The 22,725-nt window shown below is 39.6% G+C and overlaps 1 protein-coding gene across 3 annotated transcripts in view; it reads left to right on the forward strand.

The window, feature by feature from the left end:
* Positions 1 to 62: 62 nt before the first annotated feature.
* The window catches only part of ZNF106 (zinc finger protein 106), a 41,764-nt gene continuing 19,101 nt past the window's right edge, over positions 63 to 22,725 (forward strand). Inside the window, exons 1-7 of one of the 3 annotated variants that reach the window (XM_066998701.1) lie at positions 63 to 216; positions 8,590 to 8,675; positions 9,976 to 10,037; positions 15,757 to 15,951; positions 18,228 to 20,324; positions 20,897 to 21,518; positions 22,318 to 22,387. In XM_066998701.1, coding sequence (XP_066854802.1) covers positions 8,622 to 8,675; positions 9,976 to 10,037; positions 15,757 to 15,951; positions 18,228 to 20,324; positions 20,897 to 21,518; positions 22,318 to 22,387 — 3,100 coding nt within the window. In that variant the 5' untranslated portion in view covers positions 63 to 216; positions 8,590 to 8,621. Of the gene's footprint in view, positions 217 to 367; positions 459 to 8,589; positions 8,676 to 9,975; positions 10,038 to 15,756; positions 15,952 to 18,227; positions 20,325 to 20,896; positions 21,519 to 22,317; positions 22,388 to 22,725 lie in introns of those variants that run through there. The other 2 variants (XM_048064843.2, XM_013192042.3) reach the window with 2 other exon arrangements.

Below are 22,725 nucleotides of genomic sequence, written 5' to 3' on the forward strand. Positions count from 1 at the left end.
AAAGCTTCCCGGCTTGCAGCGCGGCTGCCTCCTCAGCGCCCCACTGGCTGCGCTCAGGGCTCGCCCCGCCTCCCCGTGCGCCGCGGGTCTCCGGGGGACGCCGCGGCACTGGTGCTGCAGGGCGGCGGCGGAGGGGCCCGGGCGGGTGGAGGGCGCTCGGTGCCGGCGGGGATGGGACGGGCGGGCGGGCCGCTGCCCCGCCGGGGGGCGCCGCGGGTGAGTACCGGCACCGGGCGCGGCTCCGGGCCTGCCGGGGGAGGCTGCAGGGCGGCGGGGGGTCGGGGCTGCAGGACGTGCAAGTGGCAGCCCGAGGGGAGGCGGCGGTCAGCGGCCGGTGGCCCCGTGGCTGGGCGCGGTCAGCCCCCGGTAGCGGGCTCGGGGTGCGGCGGAGCAGGGGAGCGTTAGCAGGCAGCGCTGCGCGCGCGGGCTGAAGCGGAGAGCCGTTCCCAGCGGTGCTGGTGGGTCTGGGCTTTTAAAAGTTTACACACGTGGCAACCGCAGCCTCGCAGTGTTTGTGCTGCGTTTCTGGGGTTGTTCTGTAAGGGTTTGTTATTTCTATGGGAGAGTAGGGTTTGTTTTTATGTCGGTGTAAATTTGGTGCTCCGCTGCAGTGGTGTTCCCTTCTCCTTCCCTCTCCCTGCGGTACAGCTCTGCCGAGGCTTGTGGGGCAGGCAGGTGCTGAGGAGTGACCCGCAAGGAGAGGGCTGGGGTGTGACGGGCTTTGTTTGCAGCGGGAGCTCCCGGGGCCGCTTGTCTCAGGTCTCTGCTGCCTGTTTGTGGCTGTCTCTCATTGGCTGCCTAATTCAGCCAAGCCTCAGTTACTTCATTAAGCTGATGGACTGCTTCGCTGAACTGATAGATCCTAATTTCGTTAATGGGTTTGCTGAGCTTTGAAAGTACTTCCCCGTTAGGATTGCAGTGTTTGGGGGTGAATATTGCAGGACCCTAGGGCCAGTGAAGTTCGGTTTGTAACTTCTTTACCTTCGGAAATAAACTCCAATCTTGACCTGAGAAGAGACTGTGTCTCCTGTTAAAGACAGCTGTATTTTTTCAGTCCTTGCTTGGCTTCAACAGAACTGGCAGTAAAAGACAACTGTTTGCATCACCATGTATGTTCCATCACGGACGGATTTTTGTACATAAAGTTTTGTAAATAGATGCTATATATTCTAGCGCTCTGAATTCAAGCAAATAGTTGGTTTTAGCCAAACTGTGTTAGTCCATCACTTCAGTCACTGTGACCAAATTTTAGGTAACTTTTAGCACCTATGACCGAAAATGTCATGTGTTTGAAGAGATATTAGCCAAACGCATCATAACCTATGCAGGGCTCTGATATTTATTCAGTACAAAGAATAAAATTATGACAACGACTGTCATATAAATACATACTCAAACTATGTACAGGGATACTAAGATTCCTAGATAATTTCATCTAGATAAAATGAAGACATTTTTCCATTGATTTTCTGCTTTATCTTTTAAAGACAAAGTTCATAAGATATCTGAAGACAAATCTAGCTTGATAAAATTCTTCTTAATATCTGACACTTGTCTTCTGTGAACTTTGCCACCAGATGGTGACATAAGATTTGAGATGTTACCTGACTCGAGCTGATTATACAAAAATGAAAAAATATAATGCTTTACAAAAATGCTTTTGCTTTATTTAAAATAAAAAAAGGAAAAAAAGTATTATTTGTTGGGTAAGGGATTTTTTTTTTCATCTAGACCTAGGCTATTCTACATTTTGATCCCAAATTGATGGAGCCCTGAATATTCATCACTGGAACGAAATGACTGTCTTTCAGAGGTGTGAAAATTTGGACAGAAGCTTGTATTTCTATTGCTGAATCATTGATGACTGCCAGCCTAATGTTTGGGATCCTTAGCTTGAATTTACTTGTCACTAAAGTTCCATATATTGACAAATGACCTGACTACCTTGGTTTGAGTGCCTCAAATCACTCCACAGGGGTTTTTAATGCTGTTGTGACTGTATAAAGAGCCCAGTGAGCGACTAAATACTCTCTAGTGCTCAGACCTTTGTTAGGAAGTCTGAGTACGTGGTGCGTACACCTTTGTTAGGGAGTCGTGAGTCATTTTGCTAAAGCCAGCTACCTGCTTCTGTGGAACTGCAATAGATAGGAAGTGTAAAGCAGTCTGTTTTGATTTGTTTTCTGAGTACCTGTTCTTAACTTCCAGTCTGTGAAAGAGATGTAGTTTGCTCACCTGTGAAGGGTACCATAAGCTCAAATACCTAGGAAAGGGGAAGAAAAACAGAACAACAACAATACAAACCTAATAAAACAGCCAAATGTTGCAGAAATACCAACCACTTGATTTTGTACTTACTTCTGTCTTTCTTATATGGGTCTGTTAATTGAAGACCTCTTACAAAGCAATGCAAGATTATCAGAATAAGCTGACAGGAATTGTTTTGGAAGTCACAGATATATCTAACTGAAGTAGGCTATTTGTCCCAGGTTTTGTGCATCATTGTGTTGCTTCTTATTAAAACTTTGTCTCAATTGGTGTTTGAGGCTATAATGGTAGTAAAAGGCCCCTCTCCAAAGGGCAATGATAGGGGTCTCAGTTGGAGTAGTGTGTCCAGTTTTCCTTAATAGTGTTGTAGGCAATTTGGAAAGAGGAACAGGAATTTTAGTATACTCAAAAAATGAGGTGTTTGAGGAAAACACCTGAAGAAACAGAGTTTGTATAAGTCTGGAGAAGAACTGGAAATACAGGAGAAAACAGCAGTTGTCCAGGTGTGTGGTTTTTAAGTCTCTGAAATGACAGTGTACAACAGTGGTTCTGAACAGCTTTCCATTCAGATTAGGGCAGTGTGTATTCCTGAATCTTCCAGTGTGATAAGTAAGATAGCAGTAAGGTATTTACTTTCACTGGGAGGTATTACTGTCTCAGTTTACAGCAAGGAAAGCTTAGTTTGGATATTGGGAGATTATTAACATTGCTTATATATAGGAAATTAGAAAGCCAGTTCGATTGTGATTTAAGGCGTATATACTCTTCCGGTCTGTAGCCCATTCTTAGCTTTGCTTGTACTAAAAGTAATCGTTAATGAAAAGTCTGTGTTCATGTCAGGTGTTCCTGCGTACGTGCTGGTCTGTTGCATAAGGTACTTCTCTATGGTCTCCTTATCTCCAGTATACCTTCCCTGTATATTGTAAAAAAAAAAAAAAAAAAAAAAAAGGCACAGCAGTATTCATGGGATCACATACGAGCACTTCCTGCAGATGTCTTCGAGGGTAGTGTAGTTAACTTCATTGCTTTTAACAGGAACTTAGAGAACTTTGATCTATGGAACAACTCTTATCTCCTGGCTCAGTGTCAAAATAGTTGATCACTTGGCAGCTCAGTTACAGCCTTTGCTGTTCAGTAGTGCTGCTTCGGTGCTGAGGGGTCTCCCGTGCCCTCCGGCTGCCCTCAGGGACCCTCAGTCATGAGGATGAAGTTAAATCACAGGGAAGCAGAGAGGAATTGAAGTTTTGCATCTTGTACAAGTATTGTAACTACTGTGCTGCAATACAGTTATTTCCTTTGCCGTGTTCAGAAAAAATATGACCACAAACTAGTTTGTGTAATGCATGACTCTGTTCATGTGCTAGGGGAAAATAATGCTGTTAGTCATGGCTTAACTATAGTAAGTCCGTAAGTTTTTGGCTGTTGATCAGGCCGGGTTGCAGAGATCAGCATCTCTGCAGGAATGCTAAAATACCTCCCACGTATGCCCAGAAGTAACTGGGCAATTTCCCCAATTACCTGAAGTAACATTCAGGTAATTGGGGAAAGAGTCTAGCAAGCAGATGCGTAGTGAATTCAGGTGCCTGAAGGGCAGTGATTCTGCAAAGGAAAGGTAGTTTTTGAATGTTGGTGCTTTATTCCATATAACTTCTGCTTGAGGGGATGAAATTTGACTATAGGCCCTCTTCATTATGGTGATTTACTTGGTTTTGTACAGCAGTCTGTACAAGGGCTTTTGCAGCAGCATGTAGGACAGGGAAATGATTTGATAGTCATAAAAATTTTTCCTTAGGAAAACCTCTCTTTTGCTAGGCTTTAATAAATCATTTGGTTATGTTTTTGATTAGCTATGTAGCGTTAGTTCGTTGCAATAGGTGGTTGTATACCACTTTCAGACGTCTGTGGTGTTCTCCAGGTTTTCTTGTGAAGACCAGGCTTCTCAGCAGATGGGCAAAGGAAGTTTTGCTGCTAACCAAACTACCCGTGCTCTAGCCTAGCAGCGGTTACTTCAGTGCTTTCTAGGGCCTAAAGGCCCTACCTGTTCCTCATTCTTCTAGACCGGAGGCTTCCCTCCAGGTGAACCTGGTGTCCACCTCTTCCTCCCATCAACCAACAAAAGGTTTCCTGAATGTGCTTTGCAGTGAGTTGCTTCTTTCTTCTCTTCACACCTCTCCTGCCTGGCCTGTGGCAGCTGTGGTACTCTCGTGCAGCTCAGCCTGGCCATTTGTGCAACCGGTTGCCTCAGGAGAGAGCTCCCCGATGCAAAAGGACAATGACATCCCCGTGAGGGGCTGAGGAATGTGCTGCTGAAGGGCATTATGCCACGATGAACTTCCAGGCTCCTGTTTTTGTCAGGTGTAAGTCACCGCTGCTGCCTGTAGGGACACACAGCGTGTAGGCTGGCTCTTTGTCGGTCCGGCGCTGCCCATCTCTGAGGCCTGCTGAGGATTCCTAGGCAGCCGGAATGCCGGGCTGCCCGCCCCACTCCGGGGCACTTGTGGCTTTATATAGTTGGTGTTCAGCCACTGATCTGCAGCGGATTTAGCCTTGACATGCGTTTTTAATGTATGCTATCCGGTGAGGTTGAATAACTGGAGGCAAATGGATGTTGTAGCAGGAAGTAGTCTAATGCCTTATTTTCTTTGTAGGTTATTTTTACTTGTGAGAAGCATTCTCCAAAAGCTCTAACAGACTTGCTGAAGTTAATTAACATGTGTGCTGTTTCCAGGCTCTGGGCAGGTGCAGGGTGTGGGCAAATTGCATTTACATCACAGAGTTGTAAAATACATCCATCCCTTTGCTTTAAAACAAGCAAAAATCCCCTACTGATTGGTAACGTTCCTTCAAAATAGGAAGTTGTCGTGACATCTCATTTGTTTTGAAGGCTTGACATTCTGCTATTGAGGTTTGCTGCTTCTCCATGGTGGTGGTGGTTCTTGTTGGCAAAATCTTGTCTTTGCTCACTCTTGGACTGTGATTGGTTTTGCATTGGCTCCTTTTCCACTTAATGCCCCCTTAAGAAGTAGTTCTCTGTGCTGTGTGGTAAGTTGGTGACTTGAAAAGCACAAACTGGAAAACTTGATAAAGGCCTGAAGGTTGTTCAGTATTTAAGTATAGGATTTTTATTTTCTTTAAAAGGGATTTAATCAGACCTACATTTGTGCAGGGAAAGCTCTGTTTCTGAAATTTCTCAGCTTGATAAGTTGTATGATGGACCAGGCCAGCGTACGATGAGGGAAATGCCATTACTGAGTACATGGCACAGAAGCCGTCTGGTTCTTGTTACGTAGTGAATGAGGGAATACCTTTAATTTGTACTGCTTTTTTGGAGTACTTTGTGAAAATATTTACAGTGAAATTAAAGTACTTCACTGAAGTGAGCCTTGGCTTTTATAGCAGGATTGGTGGGAAAGCGAAGCATGAAGGGAAGTGGTTTATCTCTGTGTAGGCACTAAGTCAAGAGGTGATCTGGAAATAGAACATGGATTTGTCCTCTCCCAGTCATTGTATATGCATTTTGTAGTATCTACAAAATCTCTTTGCTTCTGAGCCCTTGTTTCTAAGGGCCTCTCTCTGTGGAGGTGAAAGCTTTGCTTTTCATAGTGACATCCAATAGCATTTGAATTCCATTAGTATTTTTAGTACTTTGTTATAAGTAATGCTCAGTTGATTGGGCAGTTAGCCTAAAACTCTTCCTGTAATCGTGTATAGTTACTATATGTTTTAATTAGCCAAAACAGGTGTAATGTTAGTTCTGCTTGTGAAAGCGTTTCAATGTGATGTGCTAACTGGTGTCTGCAGGTTGCCATGCTCTACTGGCCTGTTTGGCCTGGTTTGAGTCCCATGCTGCTGTCTTACCCTTGTGCAGAATAAATTCTGTAGGTGCTTGAAGTAGTCTTGAGCAAGATCCTAAACACATATAGGGTATTATTCCACTAAATGACAAAGTAGTGCAAGTGAAGAGTATTGGGGAAGTAGAGCGTGTTTTCATGCAAAATTGGTGCAAGCATTTGCATCCTTTGCTTTTCAGGAGTGGCTTCAAGTTAATCATGTTCAAACAGCTCTCCTGGATTGAGTATGTATCCAAACCTGTTGTGTGTACACTAATAAATAATTCTTAGATCTGTTGCAGCTGCACGGATCTGTATGTTAAACAGTACATCAATGATGTGCTCTTATACTTGCATAGGTTTTCCAGGAGGTTATTATCTCTGAGGCTGATATCTCACTTGCTAATCTCTGCTCAAACTGAGCAGCTAAAGAAGTTAGCTTCAAAGCTATATGAGTATGTTTACAAACAAGTCATATTTTCTATGGTCTGGAAATAGGATGTGGATAAATGCAAAAGATTTCGTCCTGAAATTTTGTATTTCTGTGCTCTGACCTTCTCTGAAGCCAGGTGCTTTTGCATGCACTTTCTGGTGTCCTGTGAGTTTATATGTATGTCCTGCGTGACCTGGAGTGGTGCAGAGTTCTGAGTGATCTTGTGCCTTTGTGGATGCTTTGTCAAAATACATAGCTGTTACTAATGATTCAAGTATATCAGGCACCCATGCGATAAAGCTGGAGAATGCATATTTAAACACCATCAAGTATTTCAAGAATGGCACCCCAAGAATGCTGGATAGGTAACACAAGATGATTGAATCTGTTATTTTGTTTTAAATATGTTTGTTTTGGTATGGTAATGGAATTTTTTTAGGGAGGAAACTGCTTTCTTATCACTGAAAATTTAAGGACTCTTGCAGCTCCCAGTTGAGTTCCCTTTATGCTGGACATCTGCTGGTGCATACAGGAGCTGTAAGTGGACATGCAAATCCAGAGGAAAGGAGTTATTTGTCCAAGAACCACATTTTGAATAAGAGTGGGTGTGGTTTTGCTTATTCTGTTGCTTACAGTTGGGCAGCAGCACTGAAGGTCAGAGCTGCTTTAATTCTGTGCGCTCTGGATTTGGTGTAAATACAGTTCCTGCTCACAGCTTCTGGTCAGTGCCAGCTTCTGAGGGTTCAGTGTCTCAGAAACAGAAGGTTGGTGGTGAATAATTGGGATTTGTTTTGTAGGCTGCATGAGCTATGCAGATGAAGGCTTCTGAAGGCTTTTGCAGGTTAAGTTTGGTGCTATTTGCCAAATTAGCTCTGAAGTTGACTAATGTAAAATAGCAAAGCTTGGGATGAATTGCCTTTTTGAGTGGAGATACAAAAATGAATAATAGTATTGGCAGTAGAAAGATACATTTCTTTCTGCTACAAGGTGAGGAACTGCCTCAGACAAGTCAATCAAAAGTGACTGTAGGAGTTGATCATTCCCCATTTTAATGTCTCTTGAGAGAAAGAAAAGGGCAATGACTATGTCCTGTTACTTATGCAGATGCAGCCACCTTCATATTATAACCTAGACATATGGTACCTCTAATTTAATTGCTCTCCTTATGAACTAAACAAAATTATTAAAAATAATAGTTTAACCTGCTGATACTTCACATGCATATATGCACATTTTCTGTGGATCAGTGTTAAAATGTTTATTAAAAACTTTGCACCGGAATATAATAGTTTTGTACCTTTGGGAACAAATAATGAAAATATATAGCCTTTACTAATGTTTCAAATAAATGATGTGTCCATGTGATAAAGCTAGAGAATATATTTAAAACACTTTTGGGTATTTCAATATACACACATGTAATTCTTACGGAGATCAAGAAGAAAAATACTGAATTTAAATCACTTCAGGTTTTATTTTACAGTGAATAAATTGACTGATAAAACATGAAGACCATCAGTCTTGGTTGTCATGAATAGCCTTCATTTCATTTTCTTAGGTCCTTATAGATCTTTATAGATTTTCTTACTTGAGTTGTCGTGTGTACTGTGTTATAAATTCTTCTTAATATAGCCATGGGAAATAATGAACAAACATGCTTTATACAACACATACTGTAATAAAAATGTGAGTTCATCCTGCTTAGTTTCTTCAATTCCTTACCTCCCTCTCATCATGCTAGCTGGAAAGTTTTTTGTTAATCTGATTTGAGTATCTGTGAGCAATCCTACAGGTCTTTGCTCGCTTGCAGTATGAGTGTCATGTGTTGGAGGACAAGGGGAAAAAAGTGAAAGCAAGGGAAATCTACTTTTTTTTTTAAGAGCAGTTTAGAGGAATACTCAAAACTATCTCATATTTCCTGAAGAATGTTGACTATGTGTGAGAGGTGTGTATTCTCTTAAAAGATCTCTGCACAGATGTTTTCATGAATAGTAATGCTTACTGAAACCAATTAAAGAAAAATCCAAGTCTGAATGTTGGTTCTTCTTAAATTATTTGCAGGTATAGGATAAGATCTTTCCAGAATAATAAGCATGGTTCGAGAACGAAAATGCATATTATGTCACATTGTGTACAGCTCAAAAAAGGTAAATAATAATTTACATCTAACATCAGTAGATACTATTACTAAACGTGTGTAAGTAGTTCTTCCATTTTAAAATCGTGGGAACTCTTAAGGTTTTTTTCTGTATCAGGAATGTATAGATCTAGATCTATCACAAATCAAGTAGTACTTTTATATGTGCTTTAGAGCATCTTTTTGAAATGAGCTGTGCAGGATCCTTGATTTTGAATGCAAAAAACGTTGAGGGCTTTGAGTTTTTTTTTAATGTTGTTGTATCAAGCTAATAAAGTGAATCACTCAAAAACCTATTCAGCTATAAGCTGTGCTGTGTTAAGAATACCATGTAATACACTTTTTTCCTTTTGGGCTTTTATCTTGGTTCCATATGGATGAAAATGTGGACTTATACAGCATAACATGTTTTCATTAATGTTGCCATTTAGTATGTGTCTTCTGTTTACTGGATATCATGCAAAGCCTGCACTAAAGCTCAGTGTTGTTTTTTTTTCGATTTTCATATATTACTTAGCCACCTGGCACATGAATATTTTGCAAATGCCAATGTATTAATTCACATGACTCTTGAGGGCTGAAGATGTTGCTTTCCCTTTGCAGATGGGAATTTAAAGACTGAGGAGGATAATGATTAGTACCTGTTCTTTGAAGATTTCTAAACGTTTTGGCTCAAGCACCAAGAGAAAGTGAAATCTTCCAAACTGTTTTATTTCCCTGAATTATGAACTTTCTCCTCCAGCAGCTTTCCTTCATTCCCAATTAATTACACTACCACTGTAGTTTGTGGATCAAGGTTGCTGTAAACAACAAACTGACTTATGTTCATTTCACTTTCTGAAGTGCAGCTAGCAGAGTAAAATAGTATTTGATGATGAAATTGCATCTGTGTCAATACAAATACAGAGAGACTACTGAGATTGAACAGGAAAACAGTATTTTAATTGCTGTGCTGCTGGGGAGGTGATATCATGAGACATTTAACAAAAATGATTGACAGTACTTTGTCAAAAATCAGTGTAATAATTTTTGCTACATATGCTCCTTTCTCCTGGAATTTTGCACACCTTTTGAATTCTAATGACTCCAGTGTGTCCTTCTGCTGAGAAGGTAACACTATATGACTTCTAAGAGTGTGACTACTTGCACTTTCATGGTAATAGAAACAGGAAAAGCAACTGCTGCAGCCCTACAGGAGCAGGGTATGCCTTCCTGCAAGGCAGGAGAGTTTTCACAAGTGAGCTTTTCAAATGCAATACACCATTTTGTTCTGCTATGACCATTTCTACTTTTCTTTCTCCTGGTTGAAGGAAATGGAAGAACACATGAGAAGCATGCTTCACCACAGAGAACTTGAAAACCTGAAGGGAAGGTATGAGAACAATCTTGAATCTGTCCTCTTGGTGCAGTTTGTTTTATACTCTGGAAGAACTCACGTGCGATTTCCCATACAAGCTGAATTGCATAGTTTATTTTATGTATCACTCATTTGCATGGTTTATGATAAAGCTGGCAATCACCATATTCTCTGAATGTCTAAAACTTGGGAGGCTTGCTAACTGAAACAAATGATATGAAAAAATGCTCTCCTGCATTTCTTGGACTGTAATGAAATAATAAAACAAAACCCAACTGACCAAACAGAAATGTGTTTTTTAGTTCTTGGCTGTTTCATCTTTGGCTTCTTGGAAGCACTAGAATTTTGCCTTTAGCAGAATTATGAACACTGGTATTTTCCTTTTAAAATCATCTTTAAAAGCTTAAAGTGATGCAGAAATAATTGTTGATCTTCTAAACCTCTGTAAGAAATCTGACATCTTGGATGTAAAGGCATCATCTGTGCGTGTGAAAGCCTCTTTCTCTGCCACTCTGGTCCAGTTGTTTAATTAATGGAGTTAGCCAGGGTGGATGGTGGCTTCCATGGATTTAGTTATAGTCATTGGAAAGCAGGAGGAGGGCTTTCAGGAGTATTAAAATATCATCCTGATAATATGGAATCAGGGTGCAACCAGAGTGCACTTGAAAGTGCATTCAGTTGATTTTCAGCTTTCGAGGTAGCCAGAGATCAGATGGTCTGCACTTAAATATTTGACTTACAGACAATAGTCATAGGCAATAGTCATAACTTATAGTCATCATGCACCACAGATATCATATGAAAATAGCAGATATATTTTCAACACCTTTTAAAGGAACAAGAAATGATTTTCTTTCGACTCTTAGGTGTCGGAAATCCATTTTATTAGGACATCTGTCTTAAATCCAAGGAAGGTAAATTGTAGACTGCGTCTGTTCACGTTAGTTCTCGGTTCACTAGCTTTTATTCTCTTTTTTTTTTCTGCAAAATGGGAGCAGCTGCTGTTGCTCTAGGCCCCTTTTTTAAAGAATTAACTATTGAACAAAAGCAGACTGAAACTAAGACTGGTTCATATTATGTTAGATGCTAATGTCAACATAGTTACATTTTGTCAGTTTGAATTCTAGTAAAACTCCTAAACGGCTTTATTTTATAATGCTTCAAGACTAGCAAAAGTTAGATATCTATTTCTTAGGTAATATTTTGTGTGCAAAGCATATGTGTAGCTGCAAAAAAAGAGTCCACATTTGGAGTGCAGGATTGCGTTACATAGTGCAGCTGAATGTGCTTGAGCAAGCTGTATAATATTTTATGCTACTCTTCTGTGTAATTGCTAATTATTGCTGTAGTTTGTCTAAATTAACAACCTGATGTGTTTCTACTTTAAGTCCTCCAGAAAATCTGTAGAATAGGAATATGCACACTTAAATCTGCTAGCATTTATAATAGTTGCAATGAAATGAAAAAAAAAAAACCTTTATTGCAGGACAGTCAAGGCATTGCAAGGCATCCTACTTCTAATGTACTTTTTAGTCTGCAGCAAGTTTCTGTCATCTCTGATGCACAAAGACTGCAGCTAGGATTGGAGCTCTGCACTTTCAACTACTCTGTAAATTTTATGCTGTATAGGTAAAAATACATTGTTTACCTCAAGCTGCATATTCACTGTTAGTAAACTGTTAACCAGTTTCGACTTCCACCTAAAATTTGATTAACTTGTCTGAGGTTCCACGACAGGTTAGTAAAGTGGGAAAAGAACTTCTGCTTTCAGAATCTCTACTATCAGTCTGTCTTTAGACAGAGCCTGTGATCTATCAAAATATTAGAACAAATGGTAAAGAAAATCAAGTAAGCTTTTCCTCTTGAACTTAAAGTTGTTTCAGTGAGATTCAGAAAAGTTGCCCAGATTTCCAGTTGATAAAGTTGGTGTTTTGTCACACTGAGGAAATGTATGAAACATCATCTTGGCGGCTATTTAATTTTTCAAATGAAACTTGCTTTGGATTAAAGAGGGAGGGCATAGAAACAACAACTTCCTTGCTTTCCACCACCTTTTTTCCCCTACAGTTGCCGTCCCTTGCTTAACCCTTTATCTTTTCTTCAGAGTTCAGCTGCTTATTTAGAAAGAAGTAATAAATAAAAACCTATATCATCTTGCGTTCATTTCTGCTGTGGCCCCACACAACAGGGTCTTGGGAGCTAGGAACATTCTGAAATGTGCCTGGTATCAGGCACATCATACTCATCAGTATCTGTACTGTTGAGAGTGAAAAGAATTTGTTCTCTTTCTGAACAGCTGGGAAGTGGTTGCTCAGAAACCAGAATATCCTCAGCACTAAAAGGTTAAGTAGGGCTTCTGGTCAGCTAACTTGTAGAGTATTTCTCATCTAGACTTTATTCAGACAATGATTCTGAGATTAGGGTAGCTACAGGGACAGAAAGTGGTGGGATTACAGCTTAAAATTTCACATACCTTGGTATCTTATTTCTGGTTTTCTGAATCAGTATTTTTCTAGTTTATGACAAATTTATGCAGGTGACACTAATTTTTAGAAGTCACGTATGTCCACAGTAGCTTGCAAGTTATTGATGATTCTTGGCTTCCTATTTCCTTAAGACTGAAATAAAATTAAACTCGTTTCATCAGAATTACATTTTCATAATAGAAATTTAATGTTAAGGTAACTGTCTACATCCCTTCTTTTACAGGAATGCATAGAAGAAATTTGTTCTCAAATTTGTTCATAGAAGAAATTTGTTCTCAAAAAGGATTTATGGACTTGATTTTTTACGGTGCAGTAACAGCCTTGCCCACTTCTGTGCCTCTCTCCTTCCCATTTCAGTTTGATAGAAGTTTTTTAGGAGTTTTACAGCCTTGTATAGCAAGATGGTTGTGTTCTACGTTTTCTACTTGGAACGCAACAGCCTCCTAAGGGTCACACATTGCATTGTGTGACAGAAGATAATACCATCCAAGTGTATTATATCAGCAGCTTACTACCTTCAAATTTAACATCCAGCTAGAAGTCACTTTTTTTAGATTTCCTGTAAGGAAGAGGTGAAGGAGGTGCATATATTGGTTCTTGCTTTTGTCCTTCTAAAGTTAACTTGGTAATCTCAAGGGCTAGAAAAATTTTCTGAAACCTTTCCTCTTCTTGAGGTCTTATTACCTATGATATGTAATGGAAACTGGATGTCAGATACAAAGCTTTAGTAAGCTTCTTTTAAAAAAAAATAAAATGAAATAATGCTCTTGTACGAAGGACATCGAGTCTGCCATCTGAAGTACGCATGCAGAAAAATAAAGCTCTGGAATGTTGTCATACTGAGAATACTTTTTTCTTGTTTATTTCTATCTGCTTCTGGTCTTCTTTTTGAACAGCTGTGACTGTGTGGTGTTTCAGAGGGGATGAAGCTCTGACCTTTAAGGTTGGGAAATGCATAGACAAGATCAGTGTGTGTGTGGTGGGAATGCGCCCAATTACAGCTGATATTAGTGGGAATGGGGGAAGGAAAAAAGTGAAAGAAATCATGTTTCCCATTAGTGTAACCATCCAAGCTCTCAGACAGTTCTTCTTTACTTGAAGTAGTTGTGCATGGAGGGAAAGAAGTGTGGGTATGGGTTGTGTTTTTTTGTTTGTTTCGATTATAGAGTTGTAATACTTACCCCCCTTGAGTCTTTTCTTTCCAGACTGTGGAGTGGTCCAAAACCACAGCTTAGTAACAAGTCACACCAGTTAGAAGTGAGAGAAACAAGTTCTTTGTCTTTAAGTCAGTTGATAAACTCACTGGCTTTGTCCAAATACAGTGGAAACGTTGCATGTATTTAGTCAGTCTGTAAGTGAGAATGATAGAAATTTTATGAAAGAATTGATACGTGGGCCTTAAGAAGGATTTGGAGTGTTCTCAAAAAACTGTTTAGTATCCCTGAGGTGTGTTTCTTGTTGAAGTGTCCTTCTGACTTACGTGGGACATTATGGAAAAAGAGCACCTTTTTCAGCAAGAAATCAGCTTACAATCTGCAATTTGTATTGTGTGCTGACCGAAGTTAAAAACAAAACTTACTAGCAATGCATAGCTGGGTCATTTATGATTGCAAAGAGCATTCTTCCAATGCATTAGTAAAATTCACTAATTGTATATGGTTATCTTCATTGGGTTAATGAGATAGCCTGAATTATGATATACAGAATCTAGGCTTTGACTGTTCTTGGTGAGTGTGAAGTGTACAAAATGAAGTACACCTCTCCAAACACAGGGTAAATCTGTAAGCTGCTGACTTTGTAATTGAAATTTATCCAAAAGTTTCATCTGGAATCAGGCAGCAACATGCAATAAATTCATTGTATAATTTTTATGAATTAGTTTTCATTTAAATTAATTTTTAAATTAAAAACAACCTCCCCTCTGATTGTGCCTGAATGACTTAATTGGTTAAATATCTCAACCATGATATGAGGAAAAACGTAACTGTAGCAAAAATAAAACGTTGCTTTTAGTATTTAACTGCAGATACTCCGTTAAGCACTCCAGTAAGGATGGTGGCCTAATATTTTGAGTGAAGCTTCTTATCATCTTATTTTTATTTTTTTTCTAAAAACTATGGATTTATGATTGACTTTTTCATTTATGGATCCCGGTTTCTTGACTCCATTCAGGAAGTTTGTGTTGGTACTATAAAGCTACTGCTACAAGACTTCAGTCTCAAGGGTGCCATTGAGATATGTAAATCTGTCTTTATGAATTAAATGACAGAGTTGTAGAAAGCATTGTAGAGGCAGGCAGTGAGTCCTGACTTGGTTTCACTGGGTTGTCTGCAGTGCATTATGCTTTTTTCTGCCTTTTTTTTTAAACTGGTGAACATACTTCCCTTGTTTAGGTTTATTATTAAAAAACTATTTCCTTAACTGGATTATCAATTGGATTTGTCAGAACAAATAAGGTATTTTTAGAAATCTGAATTTCTTTATTAAAAAAAAAAGTTGTAACCTTAGTTCAATATTCACTGAAATATGAGTGAATCCATTTGTCCGACACAGCTGTCAACTTCCTCCAGCTGAAATAATTACTGTATTTTTTAAGATATGTCCTCTAAAGTGGAAAGCAGACCTCATGCACATTTGAACCAAATAAAGTACAGTGAACTGAAGACACCCTCCCATCACTTGCTGTGCTCTGGAGTCTTTGGATTCCAGGCAGCAGTCTCAGCTGTCCCAGTTTAGGTTGTGCTCTATTAGGATTGGCTGTATCCACGTACTGCCGCCTCCTTTTTCTAAATTTCACTGGGGGAAGGCTCAAGGCAAAGATTAAATGTAGAAGCTGTCACCAGGCTTCCTCAGTGCAGCTGGCACCATGGATGGGCTTCAGAGCAGCTCCTGCTAGCTCTGTAAGCCTTCCATTCTGCCTCCTCGCTCACTCTGTTTCCTCTGAAAAGATTTTGAGTACAACAATTCAAGAAGAATTCCTCCTACCAGTTAACACAGCTTTATTACCAAGTCTTCTACCTCTTGATTGTTGGAAAAAAATCTATTAAAACTTACCATCAAAAAAATAGACCTTGAATGAAAAAGCCAAAGAATTCAAGTAACTTAAATATACTGAGCAAAACCTAGTTGCCTTGAACGCAAGCTCTTGGCTAAAGACAGGCACATTCAGAGGAAACAAAGTAAGACTAGAGATAACCTACCATGCCTGTTGGCAGAATTGAAAGTCCACCCTCTGCCTCTCTTCCTAGGGACAGCAACCACGAGTGCCAGGTGTGCAGGGTGACAGTGGTGGGCTTGTCAGCATATGCCAAGCACATCTCCAGCCAGCTGCACAAAGACAATGTTGATGCCCATGATAAAGCGGAAGAGAAAGAGGAGGCAGAAGAAGAATACCTTGACAAAGAACTCATTCAACTAATCAAGCAAAGGAAGGAACGGAACCGGTGAGTTTTCATTTTTTCTTTTAAGTGTAGTATTATTATAGGAGTGCATTTGGTATAGTTGTGATACGCTCCTAAGGACTAGGTGCTCATGAAATGTAAACTGCATGCAGGCAGTATACTTGTTATGAGAGCAGTCCAGGAGAACTGTGTGGAGATTATAATTTCAGTATGTAAACATGATTCTGCTAAATGTTCTATTGATCCACTATTTGTAGGAAGTACAACTATTCTCCATTATAGATTAAAAACAAACAAACAAAAAAAAAACAGTTATGCTGTGCTCAAGTCCCTAATGTGGAATCTTGTGCTTTGAGAGGTCTAATGCTGTTATTTTAATATTTGATATGCATTTTAACTGAAGGATTCAATAAATGTGACAGTGCTGGTATTGTCGTCTGTGGCGTAGGAGCGTGGTTCTGTAGGAACCTGGCCTTTTCAAAACTGTTGCTGAACATGCTTCATTGTAAACCTTTAATTTGTCTATTTTTTAAGTGAATTGGATTGTTAGTGTTACATTGAAATCCCATAATCCTTGAATGAAATTTCTTCCACGTTTTACCTTCCTGCTTACTATCAGCTAAAGATAAATCTAGTAGCTGGCTGTGTAACAGAAAGCTGCAGAGAGTAACAAGTACTACTTTTTGTCTTGCATGTGACTCTCCAAGTGTGCATTGCTAGCGAGATGTTCCAACTGGGAATATATTGTTTCAATAGATTTACAGCATGACAATGGTATTAAGGAGCCACATGATTTTTGAAAGAAGATCTTGCTTGCTTATGGCTGGAAATTTCAATTAGTGTCTCAAAATGCACAAAGCTAAGGAGATTGTTTAGTTTTGAAGCCATTCAGCCATACTAGGGTATCCTGGTTGCTGCATGGTGGTCATGTTTTCATATCAGTTGGTGTAGGTAGTAACAACATCATTTTTCTTAGTTCCGTGGTAAAAAGAGTAATGCTTGTCAGTACAGTGGTATTCTGAGGCAACTAAAATCTTATAAAATCTCTGTTGGATGCAGGTTTGGAAAAAAAAAGTACATGGCTAAATTTACTAATACAGCAAAATTGTTTCCATTAGATCATAATCTAGTTGAGCCAGCTCCTAGAACTAAAGGTATCACTGATGCATCATTTATTTGAATTATTGTCTTAAAGCTAGCTTTATCTCATGCAGTAGCCCATTTTTCATTAGACAGTAATTCTTTGTGTGTCTTTTAGCAAAACTGGAATATGTCGAAATCCTAGAAGTTGGTACAATATAAATTTTCAGTTTACTGATACCAGTAAATCTGTTCCCATTAGCAGACAGAGTGGTGTGAAAGCTTTCTGACTCGCTTAACAAGGGACTTAGAGTGCTATTTCTGTAATCAGCTTTTGAAACGCTTTTATTAAAAATTCCTCATTTTATAGAATAAATGCTTAGAATATTTAGAGTGCTGATCCTGGGAATAGCTGTCAGCATTAAGGTAGCATTTATCTTTAAATGTACATGTGATAATTTACCACGTGTTCATGACAGACTGCCAAGTGTAAGTATTATCCAAAGGGCAGTAGATAGTGCTTCTGGGAGGCTCTTACAGATTTGTCATTGCATGCAGTGGACTGTTTGTCTGTTAGTTAAAACAAGACAAAATATTTTTTGTATCTGAGGCACAACTTCTGTGGATGCTCCAAATCCGTGTTTTTATTTAAGCTTAATAAACTGACACATGATCTCAATTGTTTTCTCTGATAAGTAGAGTAACTGCTTTTCTCAGCCTAGCTTTCCTCCTATTTTGTATCAATTCACACTAGTTATGCTATCTAGTACCAACAGAGTAGTCTTCAAGAAAAGGAAATCTGACTAATTTTTTTCTTCTTTCTATCAAGATTACTCAAATTGCAAAGATTATACAATAGAAGGAAGCTTTCTTTTTGTCTGTTCTCTTAGTCCAATACCTAGTAAATAGAAAGGCCTGTTCTCTTCTGACTTAAACGGAAATAATGAAGAACTAGTCTATTGAACTGTCCCTGCATCAAATCACTTGCTCTTGTAAGAGCAATTTTGAAATACCAGGTTTAAATAAAGGTACAACACTAGTCTTGATAGTCAAACACTACAGAACCCTGAACAGTAAAGCAGCTAAATAAATGGTCTCCATTTCTTCTTATATAAAACATTCTCTTCCTACTGCAAGTTAAATGGATGGGGCTTTTGCAGCATTGGATTTTAGTTGGGATAGCATCAGAATTTATCTATTTATTTATAGCATCAGTTTTTGTCTGAAATGTTTTGTAGGCAAGCTGAAGCATGCTGTGCAAACCAAGAATTAGAATGTGATGATAGGAGATCACAGAGAAGGCGAGAAGAAAGAGCTGCATACAAAGAAAGAGAAGCTTATGATCAGTCTTCGTGGCATCATCATAATGCATCACAAAGAGACTGGAAATGGGAAAAGGATGATTATATTAGTCCTAGACAAGGAAAATTTTCACACTCTCAGAGGAACCTTAATATAAACAGGCATCCGGGTGGCCCAAGGGGACGCTCTGGGTGGCACCAAAATGTTTCAGGAAGCCCTTCAAATCGGCATAACTATGGGAATTCTGGAAGTGTTTGGCATCCAAGTGGGCGAGGAGGAGCAACATTAAATTGGCATCACAGTGGCAGGGGGAGAAATTCTACTTGGCACTCAGAAGGAACGGGTAATTTTTCTAGCTGGAATTCCAAGAGTTATGGAGGAAACTGGAAGTCCAATCCTCATGGTGCAAATAGCTGGAATTTTGGAAGCTCTGGAGATGCATATTCATTAGAGCCAGTTAAATATAATAAGGAAAGATATACATGGCAGTGGAAGGAGAAGGACGTTATCGATGTTCTACCATACAGAGATCGAAGTAATAGGACTGACTCACTTGATTTTACTAGTGATAAACTTCCAAGTGAGGGGGCGTTGGATTTTGGTACTTCCAAGCAACCAGAAAACAAAATTTCAAGGAACAATGGAAAAAGTGGGAGTCCTTCCAGAGATAAAGTACATCGCTGGACTCCCTACCCATCCCAGAAAGCTGCAGAGCAGCAACCATGGTCTGAAGAGAATGTTTCTAAAACTCCAGATAAAATGGATTCTGTGTTTATACCTTTTACTGAAATATCAAGTAAGGGAAAAACTTGTGAAGCCAGCGTGAGCCTCCCAAAACTTAAAAAATGGGAAGCATCTTCCCATTCTAATGTAACCCCAGATTACCTTGATTCTTGCAAGGTAGTGAAGGACTGTGCTAGTGATGAAAAACCTGACAAAAATGATGGCAGAAGTAGTAGGATGCCATTGCTGAAATCTCCTCTTCTGAATATCACAGACATGAAGTTGTCTTCCCAAAAGCAAGACACAAATAATCTCTTAAAAAATGTCAGGCTGCTGTTATCCTCAACTACTAGTGAAGAGCAGAACCATTTGAATGCGCTGAACTTGGAAACTAACAACTCCCCCTGTTACTCATCAAAGCTGCATGGTGCATGTGCTGTTAACTTACGAGGCAACAAAGACATGCTTAACAGTGATCTTGGAGAGCCTGTTAATAACTTGAGTGAAGCAGAACAAAAATCCAAAGATGTTCAATCCAACCACTCATTGCAAAATGCTCCCGTAAACTCTTGTAAGAATACAAGTGATCAGAATATGGAAGAAGCTGAGAAAATATCACCAAATAACAAGTTCAGACTAGATTCACTAGAAGATGTGAGTGATGATGAATTAACAGGAAGTGAGAAATCAGAAACAAGAGCTGAAAAGCTGAGTCCTTCTGTTAGTTCTTGTTTACCCTGTGACACTGCAGAAGGTAAACCTGCTGAAAAGGAAGTTGATGAAAAGCCATCTGCTCTAAGTGTTGCTTCTGCTGATCTAAAAGATTCTGCATTGCAGATGGAATCCACAGTTTCTCCATCAAGCAATCAGGACCACTTGCATGTAGGTTTGAAAACCTCCTCCCAGGAAGGAGAAGGGGATGAAGAGCGTGTCAAGTCACGTGCTCACTTTGAAATGGAAGGTTTTGAAAATCCTTCAGATCACGATCTGCAGAAAGGAGGAAGCCAATCAGTAGGCCTCCTCCTTCCTGATTTAAGCAAACTTGGCCTCCCTGCCTCTCTGCAAAGAGATCTAACACGACATATTAGTCTGAAGAGCAAAGTGGGAGTACATCTTCCAGAGCCCAATCTGAATAACGCACGGCGCATTCGGAATGTGAGTGGCCATCGGAGAAGTGAGACGGAGAAGGAGTCAGGGCTTAAACCCACCCTCAGGCAAATTCTTAGTGCTTCCCGGCGAAATGTCAACTGGGATCAAGTCATCCAGCAGGTAACCAAGAAGAAACAGGAACTTGGCAAAGGTTTACCAAGGTTGGTAACTTTCAAGTCTAACCATGTGTGTGTTTAGGGGAGAGGGTTGTTTTACCCCGGGTCTTAAGGGAATGCCAGAATGAAGCATTCTAATACAGCTGTCTTTTGCGTGTGCAAATACTTCGCGTTTTTGTGATTGCCGCTGTGGAAGTCTATTCACAAATGAGTAACAGTAGTTTGCTGCTCAGAAAAGGTTCTGATCAGTTCATAATCAGTGTTTAATATCTGACTATGGACACTAGCAACACATTTGCATTTCAAGTTCTAGTAAGTGAAAGAATGTAAAAACAGGATGAACAGATCTTCTGGATGCTATTCACATTTTTAGAGTCCCTAAAACCTAATGAAGGTTTTTCTTCTGACTTGGAGATCATGCTGTCAGTTCTTAGCAACAAAATCTGATTTTGTGATACACAAAAGCAATTCCATTGCCACGTGAGATAGTGGTGCAGAATACCAGTGTAATGAGTTGCTAGATCTCGTAAGACAATAACGTGCAACTGGGGGAGGGGGAGTCTTTTTTCAGCTTGTTTCTTGCATGTGTAATTATCTTTCTTTTTTTCTCGTTAAAGGTTTGGTATAGAAATGGTGCCTCTTGTTCAAAATGATCAAGAGGGTCTAGAACTCAGTGAAGAATCTGATCTGTCTACTTTGGAAGGATTCCAGTGGGAAGGGATTTCCTTAGCAGTGCCTGGGTCAGCCAGAAAACGTAGCTTTTCTGAAAGCAGTGTCATTGCAGACAGAAACCCTTCTGCTTATAGCTTCTTCAGTGAACAAGCCAAAACAAAAGAAAGCAAGGAAAGGCAAATAATTGCAGCCAGCCACTCACATCGCATAACGTCTGCGTATGAGGCAAGAGCTGACATTGAGGCTGACTTGAAGCGGGAGACCTCTTCTCTTCCTTTGTCACCATTTATGTCTGAAAGAACTGAGACTTCTGGAAGGAGACACAGCCTACAGGCCACCTGTGAGGTCACAGGCCTCACAAAACAACAGCAGGAGACCCCTGATAAGAGAACACCTCTTCTTGAAAAGCAAAATGTACTGGAAATCTCAGAAGAAAATACTCTGACTTCAAATGATGTACTTCTTGCAGTGTCTAATAACATAGATGCAGCTACCGACAGTAGTTGCACATCTGGTACTGAGCAGAATGACAGCCAAGGAATTGGAAAGAAGCGAAGAGCAACAGGAGTAAGTGTACAATTTTTGTGCAACTTTGGTGTGCTAAAATATGTTATTTCCATGACAGTGGTTTTGACCACCTTGGAATGATCTCTGTAAGGAGGGCTTTTTCTTCATTTGATTCTTGTACATTGATAAGCTCAAAGTAATTGGCTTATTTGACTTAGTTTTTAAGAATCTTTTTCATTTCAGTCTTCTTTTTAGCGCAGGACTTCTGCTTAATCTTTTTAATTTGTAGGAACAGCAATTGCTCTCTAATTTTGATTTGGTAATTGGTACACTATGCTAGTAAACAAGATTTGTTAAAATATTTCAAAATTATGTACTTCAAATGAGGTAAAAAATGTTCAAGATGATAGCCCATTTGTCTCTAAGCCACAACTTTCTCCATCTGAATTTGTTTCATTGTCTCCAATCAAAATAATCAGACTGGTTTTGTTATATGCAGAAAGTAAGAATTTTAATTCCTCAGTGATTTCATTCTGTACACTATCAACTAAATCTGTGAAGTAGAAAATCAGAACCACGTGTGGTATTGAACATCGGATCATGTAGAAGGCTGCCTGCTTATTTAATATTTTGTCCTAGTTGAGATGAAAACATGGCACCCACTTTGTTGCCCTCCCTACTTCTAAGAGGAGAGGGAAGGACAAATTATATGAGAATGTGCAAAGTTGTATATTTTCTTCCCTGTGGGTACAAGTGATGCTTCTTGAGAATGTGATTGTTTGATTTCTTGATTTAGGCAAAACTGCCATTGCAACTTTTTTAATAAAGGTGTGTGTGTTTTTATTTGTTTGTTTTGTAGGAGGGATCCTCTCCTGAAATCCCCAGTCTAGAAAGAAATAATAAAAGACGAAAAATCAAAGGTAAAAAAGGTGAGTGACTGTCATGCATATATTTGTCTAGGATAGAGGTTACAAATACCTAGTAGTATTCTGACTGGGCTAAAATGGCAGTTCCTTAATGTTACTTTGGTGCTTCTTGGCCCTTACTGAAGGTTATAGGGTGTACTCCTATTAGGGCTGCGAGACCTGTAAGATTAGAACCAGAGCAACCAGGTACAGTGGAGTCCCTTCTCTCTCTATCCTGCTGTGGGAGTCCTGACTTCCAGAGGGCTACTGAAATTTAAAACAGTGGAAGAATCCACTGGTACATTACTCTCTGAATGATGTTCTAATTTTTCCATTTTACAGTACAAGATGCAGAGGAACAG

The sequence above is a fragment of the Anser cygnoides genome, chromosome 5, assembly GCF_040182565.1.
Source record: "Anser cygnoides isolate HZ-2024a breed goose chromosome 5, Taihu_goose_T2T_genome, whole genome shotgun sequence".
NCBI lineage: Eukaryota > Metazoa > Chordata > Aves > Anseriformes > Anatidae > Anser > Anser cygnoides.